At 41.3% G+C, this 18,421-nt stretch overlaps 1 protein-coding gene across 1 annotated transcript in view; it reads left to right on the top strand.

Annotated features, from left to right (window-relative positions):
- The window catches only part of LOC139174263 (potassium voltage-gated channel subfamily KQT member 4-like), a 389,569-nt gene that overhangs the window by 332,816 nt on the left and 38,332 nt on the right, over nt 1-18,421 (top strand). Inside the window, exons 10-13 of the mRNA XM_070764531.1 lie at nt 8,737-8,954; nt 9,357-9,459; nt 10,531-10,662; nt 11,206-11,341. Of these exons, the coding sequence (XP_070620632.1) occupies nt 8,737-8,954; nt 9,357-9,459; nt 10,531-10,662; nt 11,206-11,341 (589 nt within the window). The remainder of the gene's footprint in view (nt 1-8,736; nt 8,955-9,356; nt 9,460-10,530; nt 10,663-11,205; nt 11,342-18,421) is intronic.

Raw genomic sequence — 18,421 nt, 5'->3', positions numbered from 1 at the left:
GTTTTCACTTTCCAAGTCTCCTTTGCAGTCCACCGCATTTCATCATCTTTTCTCTCTCTCCTCCTCTCTACCTCCCTTGATTCCTATTTCTCTGTCCATCTACTCATCACTTCTCCATTCCCTATTCATTTCCGGAAGCTGGATAGAAGAAGAAGCTCCGTCACCCAAGTGTTTGCGCCTAAGGTAACCCTTCCCTTTAAAATGGTGTCTGCTTTTATTCCCTTCTCAGAGAGAGGGAAGCAGCAGGACGGTAGGTTTTCCGACAATAGGTGCTGGTTGTCTGCATCTCCTGTTGAGGTAGGGGGGAAATAACATGTTGGGGAGGATGAAAGGATAAACAGCACTGGAAATGGAAATAACGCAGGGGGGCCAAGGGAATTGTTTGCTGCATTAATGCTTAAGAGATAAGGAAGATCAATTTCCCAGGAAAGCAGGTCCCACTTTTACAGTGATTTCTCAGGTCCTCAAGTGGTATTTTTAATTCATGTTGGGGTTTCACCAGCAGTGGGAAGATCAAACATCTGAATCAGGGATGTGGGGAAGGATAGTGTTTTCTCTCTCTGCTTCTCCAAGTAGGAAAAAAAGTATTCATGAGATTGTTTTTTCTTGAAGGAATAGGATTTTTAAGAGTGAGAGGTTATCTTAAAACCCCATAACGTTTAAACATTATTTGTTTTATTTTGTTTTATATGTTTGCAAGAAACAATATAATTAATATAGTCTAATGATTTTGGAACTGAACTGAAAAAATAAAGTTCAGTTACTTTTATAAAAAGCACTTTGGGAAATCTTGAACTGGATAATTGAGAATCTCCATAGACGTGTGTCGACATGTCTTCATTATGTCCCTAGTGTAAAATCATCTTTGGCTGTTCCAGTGTTAAAATAATATTTTCCCCATAATGCCTTCACAAGCTTTGTTATGGGCACAATATTTCACCAAGCATTCTATTGGTGCCATCAGACGAACGCTTTAGATTGGCTCTTCTCTACATAGGAAGAGTCTTCCAGATCTATTTTGATTAAGGCAACATGCTTCAAAGTAGAATCACCTCTTATACCTGATTCAGAAACTTAAATCAACCTGAAGAGCATCTCCCCATCAGTAGTGATGTGGAAGTCACAGAAGAAAGTAGAAATCAGAGGTTGCTCTCTAACATAGCTCTCCCAGCACCTATCAACAGTGGTCCTAAGGCTAATGAGCACTCTTCCAGAAGAGCAATGAGTGTATGTCTAAAAGAAGCATAAAGAAAAGATGACAGGTCTAGGGAATGGTTACCCAGTGAAGCAACAGAGAAACATTTTATTTGCCCATTGCCAGCGCAGAACACCTGCTAAGCCCATATTAAAAGGCAGCCAGGGCTTGGAGATGAGGACTGGTTATAAGCTGTAAAAGAAGCAATTGGAATTGATAGTGAGAACAGAAAACTCTATTCTATTTTGGGTTTCCTCACAGTCAAGAAGAGGACCCTTTAATGGAGGTACTGGGAAGAGCTATCAATGGACAAGAAGAACATGAGTAATGTGACGTCTGACCTTCTTGGCCAATATGCCCATTTCCAGATCTGAACTCTGCTGATCATTTTGTTTAAACCAAGTCTTCCTCCAGGAAGCTCTGGTGATGCTGGCTTGTTTCCTGGAGGCTAAGTGAGTTGTCCATATCGATGATGGCATTGGAAATCATAGTGAATTTTGGGGTGTCCTGAGTGAGGTGTCCTGTGGATGGTGCTCTCACAACATTCATCCAGTCCTGTTGGCCTCAGCATGGCTTTCCCCTCTGCCTTTCCCTTACTAATCCTTTCCCCTCTCTTCCTTTTTTTCCTTCTTGTCTTCTCTCCCCCCCCACTCTTCTTTTTGTTTTTGTTCTTTTTTGTTTGTTTGTTTGTTTTCCTTCTCCTCTCTCTAGCCAGATCTTTAGTAGTAAAAGGAATTTCTTTCGGATTCCCACCGGCTGGAAACAGAGGTACCGAGGCTTTGGATCTGCTGCCCAGGAGATGTTTGGGGCTTGTCTTGATCTTCATACTCTATTTGCATTATGGTTATCCCATTGATTCAAACCCTTCCCTTTTTAATATCAGAGAGGGCATGCTGCAAAAATCAAGTGCAATGGAGAAGTGCATGGGGATGTCCTTCCTTCCCATTTGTTATGATGCTCTTTCAGGGTGGAGATATGTTTGCTCTCCTGAAAAAAAAAAAGGTATGTCTCCAGTGCAGCTTTCGAGCAAGAATCAAAACAAATGCACTTGGATTCAACATGGGCCACCTTGGGATGAGAGACAAAGAACCCAGGGAACTCTGTTGCTACTTAACCCTTTCTGAATTCTTCCTTTCTTCTAAAAGCCTTCGGCTTCTTTTCTCTTCTTCATCCTCGCCCCAACCATCCAAGCCACATTATTCTGACCTCTGATGACTATAGGAGATTTGCTGGATTAATTAAAAGTAATCAAAACACTTCAACATGATATAGATTTCTTAGGATGTTGATAATATAAGGCATGAGCATTTGTCCAGGTTCCCAAAGCAACCAACTATGAGATGATTGTAAAAAGGTTTTATGTTTCTTGAGTCTTGGAGAGTGAATCTAATGGAAAACAGTACCTGATGGTTGAAGGTTCAGCCTAATATGGAATGCAAGGAATCATTTCAGGCCAAGATAGCAATCAAGTGGGCCTCCATCATGATACTTTGAACCTCAACCTCACTTCAGTTTGTTTTGGGAGTTTTTGTATTTCTCTCTGGTTTTTCATACCCCCCAAATCTCAAATCAGAAAAATTGTTTTCCTCAGGTTCTACTTTCAAACAAAAGTATAAAGCTGTGCTGGAGATTTACCTTCTTGTAGCTGCCTGATTATAACTCTGGAATAACTCTTAGGGCCAGTGGTAGGTACTTGGAAACATGAAAGAAGGAAGACAGGAAGGTCTCCCTTGTCCTTTCAGATGTAGTGATTCCACCTCTTACAAATGGGCAGATTTCGATTTGAGATATGGATGCAATCCATGAACATCTTGGCTGGATAACCTAACAGTCCTAAAAAGATTTAGACTTAGTCCATTGGCTTGTCAGATTGAACCATACAGCAGAAGGTATTGAAAGAATCTTGGTATGTACAATTTCATGCCCTTTTTTTTCTATCCATGACATTAAGACTTGATGATTGTCATGGAGGAGGCCTCACCCAAACTATGTCCAGCTGAAGAAGGAATTTGACCTTGTTGGGAATTTTACCCTAGGGCTGGCCCTGAAGTTATTCCAGTTTTTTTAATTGAGCTGCATGGGGGAAAGACTAAAGGAATGGGGAATTCTGGAGATTGAAAACTGGCTGAAAGGTGAAAAAAACAGAGTCATCTGCCCTTTCTTGAAAAAGGCAGCTCACCTGAGAATGCAGAGTTGCTTTGAATTTCCTCAAGAAGATCAACACAGATGACCATGTTGCCCAGTAAGACAGGCCAAAAAAACCTGCCAGGTTTCCTCCATCGGAAAATTTGGATGATCTCAACAATGCATTCTTGCACGATGGTGAAAAACTAGCAGGTCAATGATCAGTGATTTGCTTTCACTGATGATGCCTCTCAGAGTGACCTTTTCACAATGCCTCCAATCATTGTGCAAAGCCATCCTTGCAAGTTAGATGACAAACTACCAACCTGTGATTCATTTTTAAAAAGTATTTTTGGAATCTGCTGGGCCAGGGGTAGGCAAAGTTGGCTCTTCTATGATTTGTGGACTTCAACTCCCAGAATACCTGAACCAATTATGCTAGCTCAGGAATTCTGTGAGTTGAAGCCAACTTTGCCTACCCCTGTGCTGGGCCATGGCTGTGAGCAGAGATCAGTGCTGTTGCAGCTGCCTTATTCCTCCAAAACTTGCTTCAGGTGGGGAGATCTCAGATGTTCACAGGGCTAATGTAGCAAAAGCAAGCCAGACAAGTCACAACTCTACGTAGCAGGAATGTATCTTCTGGAATTATGAAAGCTACTTCAGCATGACAAAAATATTTTTTGGGAGTGACAAAAATAATTCCCAAGAATCAATCCATTGGCTCCTGAACTGGTATAAAGTCACCTCTGTAAAGCAAGTGTAGCAGCAGTTCAGTTCTTCTTGTCATTTTCTCTTTATGAAATACTAAGGCATTTTCCCCAAAGTTGCTGTCCTCCAGATCTCTTGTACTACAGCCCTTCATCCCTAAACTACTTCTTTAGGGCCACTGTAATCCAACACAGCTGGATGAAGCCACATTGGGGGAACAAGGCATGAAAGGTATCCAATAAAAACCCTGGTGCTTGTTGAAAGATTGGCCAGAAAATGCCTAATGCTTAGGTGTTAATTGATGGGACTTCTGAAATATCCACTATTTCTCTAAGTTCAAATCATACCTGCAGATTAAAACCCCAGATTTTAAGAGGATATTTTGTTGAACAAGCTTTCTAGAGAAAAATTCCACTTATGATTCCTTGCTTAGCCAGCTGCACAGTGAGAATTGTGTCCATTAATGGCTCTAAGTTAGCTAACCAAGGGGTGTTGGGTTTTTGTTTTTTTGTGTAGAGGGGTTTTTTTGGTTGTTTTTTTTTTTTTGCAATGTGGGTTGTACCTTTGGAACAAGATTGACTTTTGGCAGCTGCCTAGAGAAGTCTCTGCAATTTTCTTGGCAAGATGGTTGCCATTTCAACCTTTCTTAGGGTTGAGACAGTGGGACTTACTCAAGGTCACCCAGTTACCTTTCTGCCCAAGTTGATACTAGAACTCCTGATTTCCTGGTTTTTAGCTTCACTGCCACACCAAATTGTCTCTCTGAACCAAATTTGGCAACTGGCATTTCTGCCAGTTTTACAATTTTGTTTTCATTCCATCAATCTCAAACCCTTACTGAAAAGAGGGAATTAATTTCCTGGACCCTTCAGCTTCTATAAATCTGGAGGCATTTCTTCATGCTTTAGGCTGTGGCTGATTTTGAGATCCACAATGCGGTGATTTCTTTATGCTAGGCATGGGTGAGGCAACCTATCTTATTTCTTTGGATGCCTCTTCAATCCAATAAGAACTGTTTCATCTCCTTTGGATCACAGACAATTCTACATTGGGGCTAAGTTGCCTTTACATAACTTTCCATGTCAAAAAAAATCAGAGGCTTCTGATTTGGCCAGTTCCGTGGAGCTATAGGGAACAGTTTTTTTTTTTTAAGATGATAAAATTCTATCCTCCTCATTCTTCTCAGATGCTGGGATTTCCCCACTCCTGACACATCCACACGACACTGTTCTACTGTGTCATCCTCTTTCACCAACCCACCACTGAAGATTTTTGACTCTTCTCATTTGGGGACCAATTGGCATTTTAAAGCTATGCCTTTCCTCTCTGCCAAAAGAAAGCAAAAACAAGCAGAAAGGGAGAGATGATAACCACCAGTTTTAGTTTTTGCAGCCTTCCATTTGCCAGCTGGAAACAGAATTGTCCAACTCAGGAAGAAGAGAAAGAGAAATACCCGCAGGCTGGTAGTTAATAACAGTGATGTGAAGGTATACCTGTTTTCTAGGGACAATGGTCCACCCACAACTTTGATTTTACTATTGTGGATCACAACTAGTGGATGCCCTTGATCAAGATATGAGCCCAAAATGCTACATAATGCATGCTTGAAGCTGAGTGAGAGAGAAACAACTATTGTGAATGAGAGGCTGTAATTTATGTTTAGCTTAGGCACATGGGAAATGGTTAGCAAAGACATTTAACAGCGAGGTCAGAAATACCGTTTTCTGCTTACGTGGGAAGAAAGAAGCTCTGCCATTGAAGTCAAATTCTTGGCCAAACCATGGCTGGATCTGTTAGGTCATATGCCATTTGGTTCTCTCTTTCATTCTGGTGCAGAACTGAGGGGCCAAACATCCTTGAAAAGGAAAAGCAATTTGGTCTTTTCCTGTGTTTTACATTTTGGTACTGGATCCCCTGGTAAAAAAAACACTGTATCATAAAACTGTCCTATTTCATCTGTTTGTCTGTGGCTATTAAACATGCTACAATTGATAGGGTTTAACTTGGCTAATTTTTCCAGTGACTTAGGGCTACGTGGTGTGAACCAAAGTGGTTTGATTAGTTGAACATATTCATAAATCCAAACATACTAGTAGAGCAAATGTCTTGATGCTTCTTGAGAGTGCAAACTACCTCAGTTGAGTTAGTTAAAGTTAGCCACTGAAACATATGTTAATTTTGGTTAGGGTTATGGTTAGATTCCTCAGGAAGGATATATCTGCAATGCTGTGATTGGAGCTCCTCCTTTATTTTTAACATTCATTGCACATGCAACACATTTCAGAAAGGGGCAGGACTTTATTTGTATTGATGTGGCTCTGATTTTGACATTTTTCACTGCCACCACCCTCCAAAATCCCCTTTGCACTTGTGTTAAGCAAAATATTTATGTACCTAATAGTTGCAAATGATGTGCATTTAAAAAGTACACAAGGCTTCAATGTAGCTGCCATCTTGGGGTTTGTTTGTTTGTTTGTTTGTTTGTTTTAGTTCTTGTCCTCCACAGACCCATCTCCACCTGAATCCTCCAGGATACTTTCAAAAAATAGGCAAATTGGGACAAGCATAGGATCCTTGGCGCTCTCTGAGCTTGGTTATTTTCTTACAGACAATTCATTACCCAACTAAATAAGATCCTAACCTAGGAAGAACCACCAAGAACAGTTCCATCAACTCTGACAGAGTAAGTCACTTGTTATATACATAGAGAGCAAACCACAGTCTCTTCAGGAGTGAGTTCCTCCTGGTTCAGATTGGTTCACCTAAACCGGTAATGACCCACTGATGAGGCCACAATGATGTCACCAAACCAGATTGGTCAATGCCAGTCCAAGTGTGTCACCATTTTTTAAAAAAAATTATTTTTCCCATTTTAAATTTTTTTTCTGCACATGCACAGAAGCCGAGTTACGGGCACTGTGCATGCATCGCCATTTTGTATTTGCCTTTTTTCTTCCAGAGTTTTTTTTTTTTTGCACTGCATATGCATGTGCATGCAAGTGGAGGAAGTGAACCAGCAGCAAGGTAAATTGGACCTCACCCCTGAATCTCTTCTAGCAAAAGAAATCTACCACTGATGAGCTTACCTAATCAGGTAATGACTGCAAGAAAACAACCAAGCTCAGAGAGCATCAAGGACTCCACAGTTCAACCCTGAGCTATACTGTTTTTTCTTCTGTTGAGTCAAATTCTTCTTCCTTCCACAGCCACATTTGCTTGTGCTGCAGGCCTTCCCTTGCTATCAAGGAAGATGTTCTTGGTTTATTGGCCAAAACATGATCTTAAATAAAACTCTCAGTCAGCTTATCTTGTGTTGAACTTGCTGAGCTTCCAAACATCTCCTTTGCAGGCATCCCTGGTCTTATTGTGTCTTTCAGTCTCTTCATCTTTTAATTGTTCTAACATTTCCTGTTTGGTTTGTTACTCATTTCATTTCAATCCATTTTGTAAGTATTTTGGAAAGGGCTCCGGACTATGAATGGGGTTGTAGCATGAGCTCGTTTGGGCCCTTTTCCTCTATCCTTTCTCTAACTGAAATCAGCTGCTTGACTTTGTAGTCCCTACAAATCGATAATGAACACACTACACCAAAGTCATGAATTCTACAATGAGGTGGGTGTTGCAGAGAATTTGGTGTAGATTTGCATTTAGACTTTTTATTTTTAAAACAATTTTTTTAAAAAAAATCTTTTATTGAGACTTTTTTTAATTTAACCTTTTACAGAAAACTAGTACTGAAGGGAATGTTTAGGGGTTTCTCCATAAAGACTTCAAATTACAACCATTCAAAGTTATGACAGACCCCCATTGAGCTACTTACAGTCCCAATAAGACTCTTCCTCCCTGCAGTCATATGATTGCATTTTGGACATTTTGCATCCTTATTTATGGCCATTTGTAGGATTCCACTGTCATATAATTGTGATTTATGATGCGTTTTTTGCTGGAGACTGGCATTTGGCTGGCAAATTTTCAGCCCAAAACACCTATTTTTGTAAAGAATATATCTCTTAGTGGTTAAAATGCAGTACTTCAGGTTAACTTGCTGCTCACTCCAGGAATTCTATTCCGAATGACTCAAGGTTGACTTAGCCCTCCACCCTACCAAGGTCAGTAAAATGAGGACCCATAATGTTGGGGGCAATAAGGCTGATTCTGTAAACTGATTAGAGAGCGGTATATAAGTTCTATTGCTTTTATTTATTTATTTATTTATTTATTTATTTATTTATTTATTTATCTATCTATTAGATTTGTATGCCGCCCCTCTCCGAAGACTCATAGTGGCTCACAACAACAAAACAGTACAAATCCAATGATTAAAACAATTTTACACCCTTAATATAAAAACAACCATACATCTCATACTCATATTAGTATTAGTGACTACAGGGCTCATTTTATAATAGTCATGATTCACTTAACAACTGCCTCATAAAATCAGGCACAGTCATGTGGTGACTCTTGGTTTATAATTGAATTCTGAGCTCAGTTACAGTTGTAAGTTGAGGGTTATCTGAACTGTATGGGATTTCAGGGCCAATGAGTCCACTGTGATCCCTGAAAGCCCCCAGTCAAAACTGTAATCTATTCAAAGGGTAAGCAGAGGAGTGCAGCAGATTTGAGTCTAGGGCCCCCTTCAGCTGTGACTTTTCATCCTCTCCAGTTCACATGTTCCCCAATTAACTTTCACTCTAAACCCTTTCCAGCAATAAAATGGGACTCAAAGACCGCATCCGAGTGAGCCATTCTCAGAGGCAAGGTAGCCGGGGGAAGCAGCATCTAGTGCCTCCACTCCACCGCTCTCCCAGTACAGAGAATGTCAATGAAGGCATCAGCCCCAGCAAGGTACAGAAGAGCTGGAGCTTCAATGACAGGACAAAATTCCGGGCCTCATTGAGGCTGAAGCCCCGGACACCAGTGGATGGTAAATTTTGGAAGCATCCAAAGCTGAAGGTTGGGAAATGTTCATATGGTTTTAATTTATAAGTAGTCTATCTGAAAAGGACATTAATCAATCTTGCTAAGAATTATTTGTTTATTACACCTCTTCTCATGTTTCTGAAGAGTTCAAAACATGGTAGTTTTACAATTTGGTATATTTTATTAAATAGTTTCTTATGTTTATATTCCACACATTTCCCTTAGGACAGCGCATTCCAGCCTCAGCAACTTTTAAGATGTGTGGAATCCAAATCTCAAAATTTCAAAGCCAACATGGTGGCTAAAGAAATCTGGGAGTTGAAGTCCACATATCTTGAAATGGCTAAAGTTGGGGAACCCTGACCTAAAGGATATTCCTCCCACCAAATCATGTTTCCATTCATAGCTGATGGTCCTACAGAGGAAAGTAGTGAGGAGAAGACCCATCAATGTGACTTGACTTTTGAAGACATCATGCCTACTGTAAAGACCTTGATCCGAGCAGTCAGGTGAGTGCTGTAAAGCTGGAATCAAAGCTAAGAACTCCAGGTTTGGGTCCACAAGGTGGCCTCCTGATAAATCTTCCTTTGTTTTGAAGCATCTGGTCCTCTCAAATCAAAGTCTCAGCATTTGGGATTGTACAGCCAAATAGCATAGACTTTTTGTAGTCTAGATGTTGCTCTCAAGAGAAATTGAGATTAAAGAAATTGAAATAAAAGACAATTAGAGTTGGCTTTAAAGGAAGACGGGGAAGGGTCTCATGGCCGAATATATACTTTAGGCAGTATATATTTGAAAGCAAAGGAAATATTTCAGTTGTACATTAGCAGTAAGAAATGAATGACTGTGAAATTCACAATTAGAAAATGTGATGATCTCTCTGTTGCTCCTTGAAATTGATTGATCCATGAGATGGGTTGAAGTGTGCCCTTCAAGGTATTTTTGTAGTCTATCAGGTTCCATTGGGAGAATGCTTCACCATAAATGAAAGAAAGAAAGAAAAAGAAAGAAAGAAAGAAAGAAAGAAAGAAAGAAAGAAAGAAAGAAATACTCTTAGGATAGATTGAGTGGGGGTACCTGTCTCAGTTCTGACTGCTGCTGCCACTGTATTCAGGCCAGCCCCAGAATAGATCTTGAAAATTGTGCTTGATTTTGTTCAAGTAGGAAAGCCTTTGGTAGGCTCAACAATTCTACACTTTGACATTGATGCAATTTTTGCCTTGTAGGCCTTTAAAATGGAGAGCAGAGTGGGTGGGTGATTATAATTGAGTCATTTAGTTAACATTTTAGAATTTGCTGCTGTCTTTGTTGAACTTCAGTTGAAGTGGTTTACCTGAAACCACTAAATATAAAAGTCTATTTGTTCTATAGGCTTAAAGCTGATTAAATCAGGGGACATTGGGTTGAAGAAGACTGGGCCACAACATCTGCTTTCAGGTTGCATTTTTCTCTCCCTACCAGCAATTCTGACAGCATGGGAGTATGTCGTACAAGGTTACCCAGACCAATAAAAGTTTATTCCTACAAGTTCTGGTGCCTTACATTTTAACTTTTAAAAAAATAAGCATGTTTTCTTGCAGAATTCTTAAATTCCTGGTAGCCAAAAGAAAGTTCAAGGAGACCCTGAGACCATATGATGTTAAGGATGTGATTGAGCAATACTCAGCTGGCCATCTGGACATGCTTGGTAGAATCAAAAGTCTCCAGACACGGTGAGGAGAAATACTGGGGCTCAGTGGGTGTTCAGGATTATTTTCCCAGCAATGTGAAAGGCCAAAACTTATGCTGGTGCTGGTGGCAAGATTACAACTGGAGATCACAGTCAGAAACAACTACAGATTTGGCCAGCATAGGTTGAATTGAATTTAGTGTCCCAGAAGACTGGATTTTCATAGGTTTATGATGCAGCTGCAGACAAGATATTGTGAGAAAATGGAAAAGTCCCAGTGACAAATGTAAAAAGAAGGTCAACACAGCCACTTGGGCAGAAAAGCAAAAGCAGTTGGTCCTTCCCCACTTGGCTGCTAAAGACTTAGGTTTGGGGAGAACTGTTGCAATTATTTTTATGTTGGGGATATACAGTTCTGGGGTAAACTAGAAAGTGACAGGATCACTTTTAGACACCTTTCAGGTGGAATTCTCAGAAGTAGACCTAATGTCCCTGCCTTGATCTAGTTCCTTAAATGAGTCAAATAGCCTCGTTTTGTTTCACCTGATGTCCTCTTCCCCCATATCTCTATCTTCACTCTTTCCAGTGTGGATCAAATTGTGGGTCGGGGAAGTATTGCCATGGATAAGAAGACACGGGAGAAAGGAGAAAAAGCACCATTGGAGGTCGACCTAGTAGATGAACTCAGCATGATGGGCCGAGTGCTAAAGGTGGAAAAGCAGGTAAGGCTGGGCCTGGGAGGAAAATGTGTAGAGGGAGGTGGGATCCTTATATATGATGTGATCAGGCCACTGCTTGGATCTTCTATTTCATCTCTTTGATCATTAGATTTCCGTCCCCATTTTTGTCTAAGATCTCTTGATGGTATTCCCAACATTCATTCTTTCATTTTTCCCTTTAAAATGAATTGGACTGAAAGTGGATGATTTAATAGATTTCATAGCTGAAGTAGTACAGGGTCCGACTCACGAGGGGGGGCACGCATCCAACATGGTATTCCTCTCTGAGCAATTGAGTAACGGTCTGAGACTAAGGGGCTTAGAAATGTTGCCTTTGTCATGGTCAGACCATTTTCTACTGCGGCTTGACTTCCTGGCTCCAATCCTTCCCCGTAGGGAGGCAGAACCAATTAGGTTGTTCCGCCCCAGGTGCCTGATGGATCCAGAAGGTTTTCAGAAGGCATTTGGGGTTATTCCAGATACACTCGTCCACAGCTCGGCGGAGTCTCTGGCTGAGGCCTGGAACAAGGCTGCAGCGGAGGCTCTTGACCGAATCGCGCCGTTGCAACCTCTCCATGGCGCTAGACCCCGTAGAACCCCATGGTTCAACGAGGAGCTCCGGGAGTTGAAACGCCAGAAGAGACGTCTAGAGAAGCAAGGGAGGAAGAGTAAGTCTGAATCTGATCGAACACTTGTAAAAGCTCACATTAAGATTTACAAAGTGGCGCTCAAGGCGGCAAGATGCGCGTATCATGTCACCTTGATTGCATCAGCGGAATCCTGCCCGGCCGCTCTGTTTAGGGTGACCCGCTCCCTTCTTAATGAGGGGGGAGTTGGGGAACCCTTGCAGAGTAGTGCCAAGGATTTTAACACGTTTTTCGCTGATAAAATCGCTTGGATCCGGGCGGACCTCGACTCCAATTGGGAAACAGAGTCGACTGATAATGATTCAGTTGAGGTGACTGGGGCCTGTACTTGTCCACCTGTCTGGGATGAGTTTGATCTGGCGACACCTGATGAAGTGGACAAGGCCATTGGAGCTGTGAGTTCCGCCACCTGTTTGCTGGATCCATGTCCCTCCTGGCTGGTTTCGGCCAGCAGGGAAGTGACACGGAGCTGGGTCCAGGAGATTGTCAACGCTTCTCTGGGGAGGGGTCCTTTCTGGATCCCTACAAGGAGGCACTTGTGCGTCCCCTCCTCAAGAAGCCTTCCCTGGAACCAGGCATTCTTTTAAAAAAAAATTTTTTTAAAAAAAAATATACTTTATTAGGTTATATAAAAAAGAAAAGAGAAAACAGGGCAAAGGGGGATGGGAATACAAAAAAGAGAAGTGGGAGGGGGTTGGGGTAAACAGTATTTTTATACAGCGACTTATATATATTATTGTATGTACATTCCAAATATTTGTCTATATGTAAATATTTTGTATTCAATATTCTTTTTTTAAAAAATTTTTATTTACAAATGTACAAAATATAAAAGACTAATTAAAACAAATAACAGTTAGATCCTAGCATATTATAACAATTTATAAACATAAAAACTTGTAGAGAAAGGAATAGGAAAGTAAGTGGAAAAAGAGTGAAGGAGAAGAGAAAAAGGAAAAGAAAATACAGAGGAAGAAGAAAGGATAGAAAAGATAAAGGGGTTGGCAAGTGTACGGTGGAGCTGTATTGAAAACGGGAACTAATTCCTAATTTATTAGCTCATTACCATGGTTCTGATTGTTGATCTGGGTAGGCAAATGCAAGTGTTGAATTAATCAAAGAGTAGAGATTTTGAAAATAGTAGTAAGTATTCTATATATATATATATCTAAGGTCTCTTATTACTATATCAACAAAGTACAAAAAAGCTATATACCGGATTTGTATCTGGTCGAGTTTATAACCATCATTTTAATCTTGTAGCGTGATATTCTCTTTTTTTTCTAACCAACTGTAAAAGGGATCCCAACAGTTGTTGAATGATGACATTTTTTCATTTCTAACTAGCATAGTTAGTTTCGACGTTTCTGCACAGTATTTAATTTTTTTTGTTATTGCGTCTTTAGGAGGTATATCCTCGTTTTTCCACCACTGCGCAAAGGTTAGCCTGGCTGCTGTAGTTAAGTAGACAAGTAAGTGTATTTGGGTTTTAGGCAACTTTTGTCTAAGAATGCCCAAAAGAAAGCATTCAGGGGTTTTTTCAATTTTCAAATTCAGTATTTCATCAATCCAGAGTCCGATTATATTCCAATAATTCTGGGCTTTTATGCATTGCCACCATAGGTGGAAATAGGTGCCTATTTCTTGATGACATTTCCAGCAATATGGTGAAAGTTTATTGTTTAGTTTTGTTAGTTTTATGGGGGTAATGTGCCACCTGTAAAACATTTTAACTAAGTTCTCTTTGTAGGACGTGGCTATGGTTAGTTTATAATTTCTGCTCCAGAGTAATTGCCATTCGTCTTCTTTAATCTCTTTTTTAAGATCCAGATTCCATTGTTTTACGTTAATTTTTGTATTGGTATTATCCATTTCGTTATAATTTAGATAGCAGTAAAAAAAATTAATTAATTGTTCCTGGGAACCTGTACATAATTTGTCCAAAGGGGCATTTTTAACTATTCCTGGTTTACTTTTATCCTTATTGAATTTGGTTTGTATCTGTAAGTATTCCCCCCATTCCGTTTTTTGACCAAGATTTTCTAATTCTATTCTTGATCTGAGTTCACCATTGGAGTTTATTATGTCCTTGTACCTTATTATATTGGGTTTTTTTATGAAAATTGGGGTGAACATATGCTTCTAATGGAGCATACCATAGTGGGATTCCTTTGTAGAGTTTTCTCTTAATTTTTTTCCAAGTATATATTAGGGATTTCCTAATCAGATGGTTGGTAAAATATTTGTGCGTCTTAGGTTTTTCATCCCAGAGATAGTAGTGCCATCCTAAATGAAGGTCGTAACCTTCTAGACTAAGTAGCCTGGTATTAGATAAGCTCATCCATTCTCTCATCCAAGTTAGGGATGCGGCGATATAATAATCTTTCCAAATTGGGAGTGCCAGGCCTCCTTCTTCTTTTCTATCTTGTAGATATTTTAAGCGAATTCTCGGACGTTTGTTCTGCCAAATGAAATTACTGGTAATTTTGTTCAATTTTATAAAAAATTCTTGTTTCAATTGAATTGGAATTGTTTGGAATAAGAATAGTACTTTGGGCAAGATACTAAGTTTGATAGCCGCTATTCTCCCTAATAATGAGAGTTGTAGTTTCTTCCATTTCATCAAATCACATTGTATTTTATCACATTGTGATTTGAAAACTCAAATCACATTGAGTTTTCCCTGGAACCAGACATTCTTAACAACTACCGACCACTCTCCAACCTTCCCTTCATGGGGAAGGTTGTTGAGAAGGTGGTGGCGCTCCAGCGGTCCTTGGAAGAAGCCAATTATCTAGGTCCTCAGCAGTCAGGATTCAGGCCCGGCTACAGCACGGAAACTGCTTTGGTCGCTCTGATGGATGATCTCTGGCGGCCCGGGACAGGGGTTTATCCTCTGTCCTGGTGCTCCTTGACCTCTCAGCGGCTTTCAATACCATCGACCATGGTATCCTTCTGCGCCGGCTGGAGGGGCTGGGAGTGGGAGGCACTGTTCTCCAGTGGTTCTCCTACCTCTCCGGTCAGTCGCAGTCGGTGTCAGTGGGGGGTCAGAGGTCGACCTCTAGGTTGCTCCATTGTGGGGTGCCTCAGGGGTTGGTCCTCTCCCCCCTGCTACTTAATATCTACATGAAACCGCTGGGTGAGATCATCCAAGGGCATGGGGTGAGGTATCATCAACATGCAGATGATACCCAGCTTTACATCTCCATCCTTTGTCCAGTCAGTGAAGCAGTGGAAGTGATGTGCCGGTGTCTGGAGGCTGTTGAGGTCTGGATGGGTGTCAACAGACTCAAACTCAACCCAGATAAGACGGAGTGGCTGTGGGTTTTGCCTCCCAAGGACAATTCCATCTGTCCATCCATTACCCTGGGGGGGGGGGAATTACTAACCTCCTCAAAGAGGGTCCTCAACTTGGGCGTCCTCCTCGATCCACAGCTCACATTAGAGAAACATCTTTCAGCTGTGGCGAGGGGGGCATTTGCCCAGGTTCTGGATCGGGAGTCACAGTCACTCATGCCCTCATCACCTCGAAGCTCGACTACTGTAATGCTCTCTACATGGGGCTACCTTTGAAAAGTGTTCGGAAACTTAAGATCGTGCAGAATGCAGCTGCAAGAGCAATCATGGGCTTCCCTAAATATGCCCATGTTACACCAACACTCCGCAGTCTGCATTGGTTGCCCATCAGTTTCCGGTCACAATTCAAAGTGTTGGTTATGACCTATAAAGCCCTTCATGGCACCGGACCAGAATACTTCAGGACCGCCTTCTGCCACACGAATCCCAGCGACCAGTTAGGTCCCACAGAGTGGGCCTTCTCCGGGTCCTGTCAACTAAACAATGTCGTTTGACGGGACCCAGGGGAAGAGCCTTCTCTGTGGTGGCCCCAGCCCTCTGGAACCAACTCCCCCAGAGATTAGAATAGCCCCCAGCCTTCTTGCCTTTCGTAAGCTCCTTAAAACCCACCTCTGTCGTCGGGCATGACAATTTATGTATGGTATGTTTGTATGTATGATTGGTTTTTAAAATAAGGGTTTTTAGCTGTTTTAGTATTGGATTGTCGCATGTTGTTTTTACCACTGTTGTTAGCTGCCCCGAGTCTACGGAGAGGGGCGGCATACAAAAATAAATAAATAAATAAATAAATAAATGAACGAATGAATGAATAAATAAATAAATAAATAGCTGTTCTTTTAAATTCCTAGTTTATTCAGTAATCTATAGCTCTTTGACTATGTATATTGCATCACTACATTATATTTAGAAATGAAGACAGCGGAGAGGTTATTCCCAGGGAGACCATCATTTCTCCCAGGCCATGGTTCCTTACTCCTCTGCATTTCCTCACATGCCAAATGGTTGGCTGCTTTCTGATAGTGAAAGGAAAGAATGGTTTATTTGTTTTTCCTGCTGAATAAAGATCCCTCCCTCCCAACAGGATCTTAGCACAATGTAGATGCCCAAAAAGTGACACCGAGTTTTCTTTAACAAGTAGTAAAAGAAACAGGAAAGAATTACAAACATTCCAACATCTGAACTCATTCTATTAAGGACCAATATTAAGTTAGGCAGATGCCTTCTTATTTGCATCAACCTTCTTATGATCTGCAGGGGAGGTTGGCTCTTCTCATGTGTTGTGTACATAGACACCCCCATTTGCATACCAGCTGCAGATTGGTCCAGACTTGGCTGGGAAATTTGAGTGGTTGTCAAGTTATGCCTCCGCAAGAGAAAAACCTTTTAGAAGGAGCTGCAAGCTGCAGCTGCACCGAGATTGCATCTCCGCAAGAGAATTTTTTTAAAAAAGAAAAAGCTACGGCTGTGTATTCAGAAACACCAAGATTGCTTGTACTTGTTAACCCTCTGGGACCCGTTCAAGTCAACCCAATAAAATGAGTTAAAGGCTACAACGTGTTTGTCCCTGCTTCCAGAACCAAACACTGGCGACAAAGGACCAGAACCGGCATGCAACTAGAACAACTGGCAACAATGGTGGCTCAAGCTCCAGAATACTTCAACGCAGAAAAGAGCACATGGAGCAAATTCCGAATCTTCCTGCAAGCATGTAACCTACACAATGCTGCAGATGACAGGGAAAGAGCCATATTTCTCAACCACTGTAGTTCCAACATATACGCCCTGGCACAGATGCTAGCAGACCCTGATCCAGTGGAAACAATTGCCTGGTCAACCCTCCAAACAAAATTGGAGACTCACTTCCAACCTACCACCCCAGCGAGGGTAAGCAGGATCCAATTCTTCCACACAAGGCAGAAAGAGGGTGAGACTTCCATGGCTGCTTGGGGTACAGCAGCCACAAGGAGGGGATCTCTCCCTCCAGGGGTTGCTTTTTCCTGAAATCTTGAAACCTTTCGGGGCATAGTTCATTTGTAGGACGACGTGGAATGAAGAGGGACTAACCGGGCATCAGATGGTAGAAGGTGTTCACCAGCTGGTGTGAAGGGAACCCTCTCTATTGGGGTGGAAGGTGCCTGTCGTTGCTGATTCCAGTATGGCAGGCCCGAAGCTCTAGCAGCCATGAGAAAAGAAGAAGCAAGTGAGAGTGACAGATGTATCTGTTTTCAGTAAGCTGTTACACCATACTGAAAGATTTTATAAGGACATAACTTGCAGTGCTCTACAGTGCAGTGTCCTTTGGTTATCAGGATATCCACCCGACTAGGGAAGAGATAACTTTAAACCCACGAATTATGAGGCGGTGATAGTGAGGTGGGAGAAAAGAGACTAATTTCAAAGTAACCTAGTCGGAGAAAATAGCAATCATCCTGAATCAGCTATTTTTTTTTAATGAAAGGTCTTTTTATAAGCTTTAATTTTCAATGATTGTACTGACAGGACTGTTCAATACTTGATAGTATTTTTGATTATTGCTGTCATTGCTTTCTTCTGAATCAAGAGTTTGACAATCCGCTGACAGGCGGTTAACAAAGGAGCGGAAGGAACGGATCATCGTAAAATCATTAACTTGGTTGGAGCGTGGATCTTTAGAAACCCTAGAGCAGTGTTTCCCAACCTTAGCAACTTGAAGAGTTGCTGGCTGGGGAATTCTGGGAGTTGAAGTCCAGATCTCTTCAAGTAGTCAAGGTTGGGAAACACTGCCCTAGAGCATTGTTTAACTTCAGACTTTGGAGAAAATAACTTTGTGGATAACTTAGGAGGATCTGTAGTGACTGTGCCTGATTGGTATGACTGCTCCAGATTTTGAGTAACAAAAGAGACGAGGGACGCCAAGAAAGAGAAGGGCTAATTTGAGTCTGAAGGAGTGGCTGAGCTTTTGAACAGTTTAGAAAAGATTTGAACTTTGAATTGATTTGGTTTGGAGTCATGAGAAGCATGTAATCTTCAACTATAAATAAATAACTCAAAGATTAAAGAGAAAAAGGAAAAATAGACTTAACAACTGGAAGTGACGCCA

Source organism: Erythrolamprus reginae, chromosome 11, assembly GCF_031021105.1.
Source record: "Erythrolamprus reginae isolate rEryReg1 chromosome 11, rEryReg1.hap1, whole genome shotgun sequence".
Lineage (NCBI taxonomy): Eukaryota > Metazoa > Chordata > Lepidosauria > Squamata > Dipsadidae > Erythrolamprus > Erythrolamprus reginae.
Note: the sequence above shows the minus strand (reverse complement) of the source record. Positions and strands in the feature narration are given on the sequence as shown.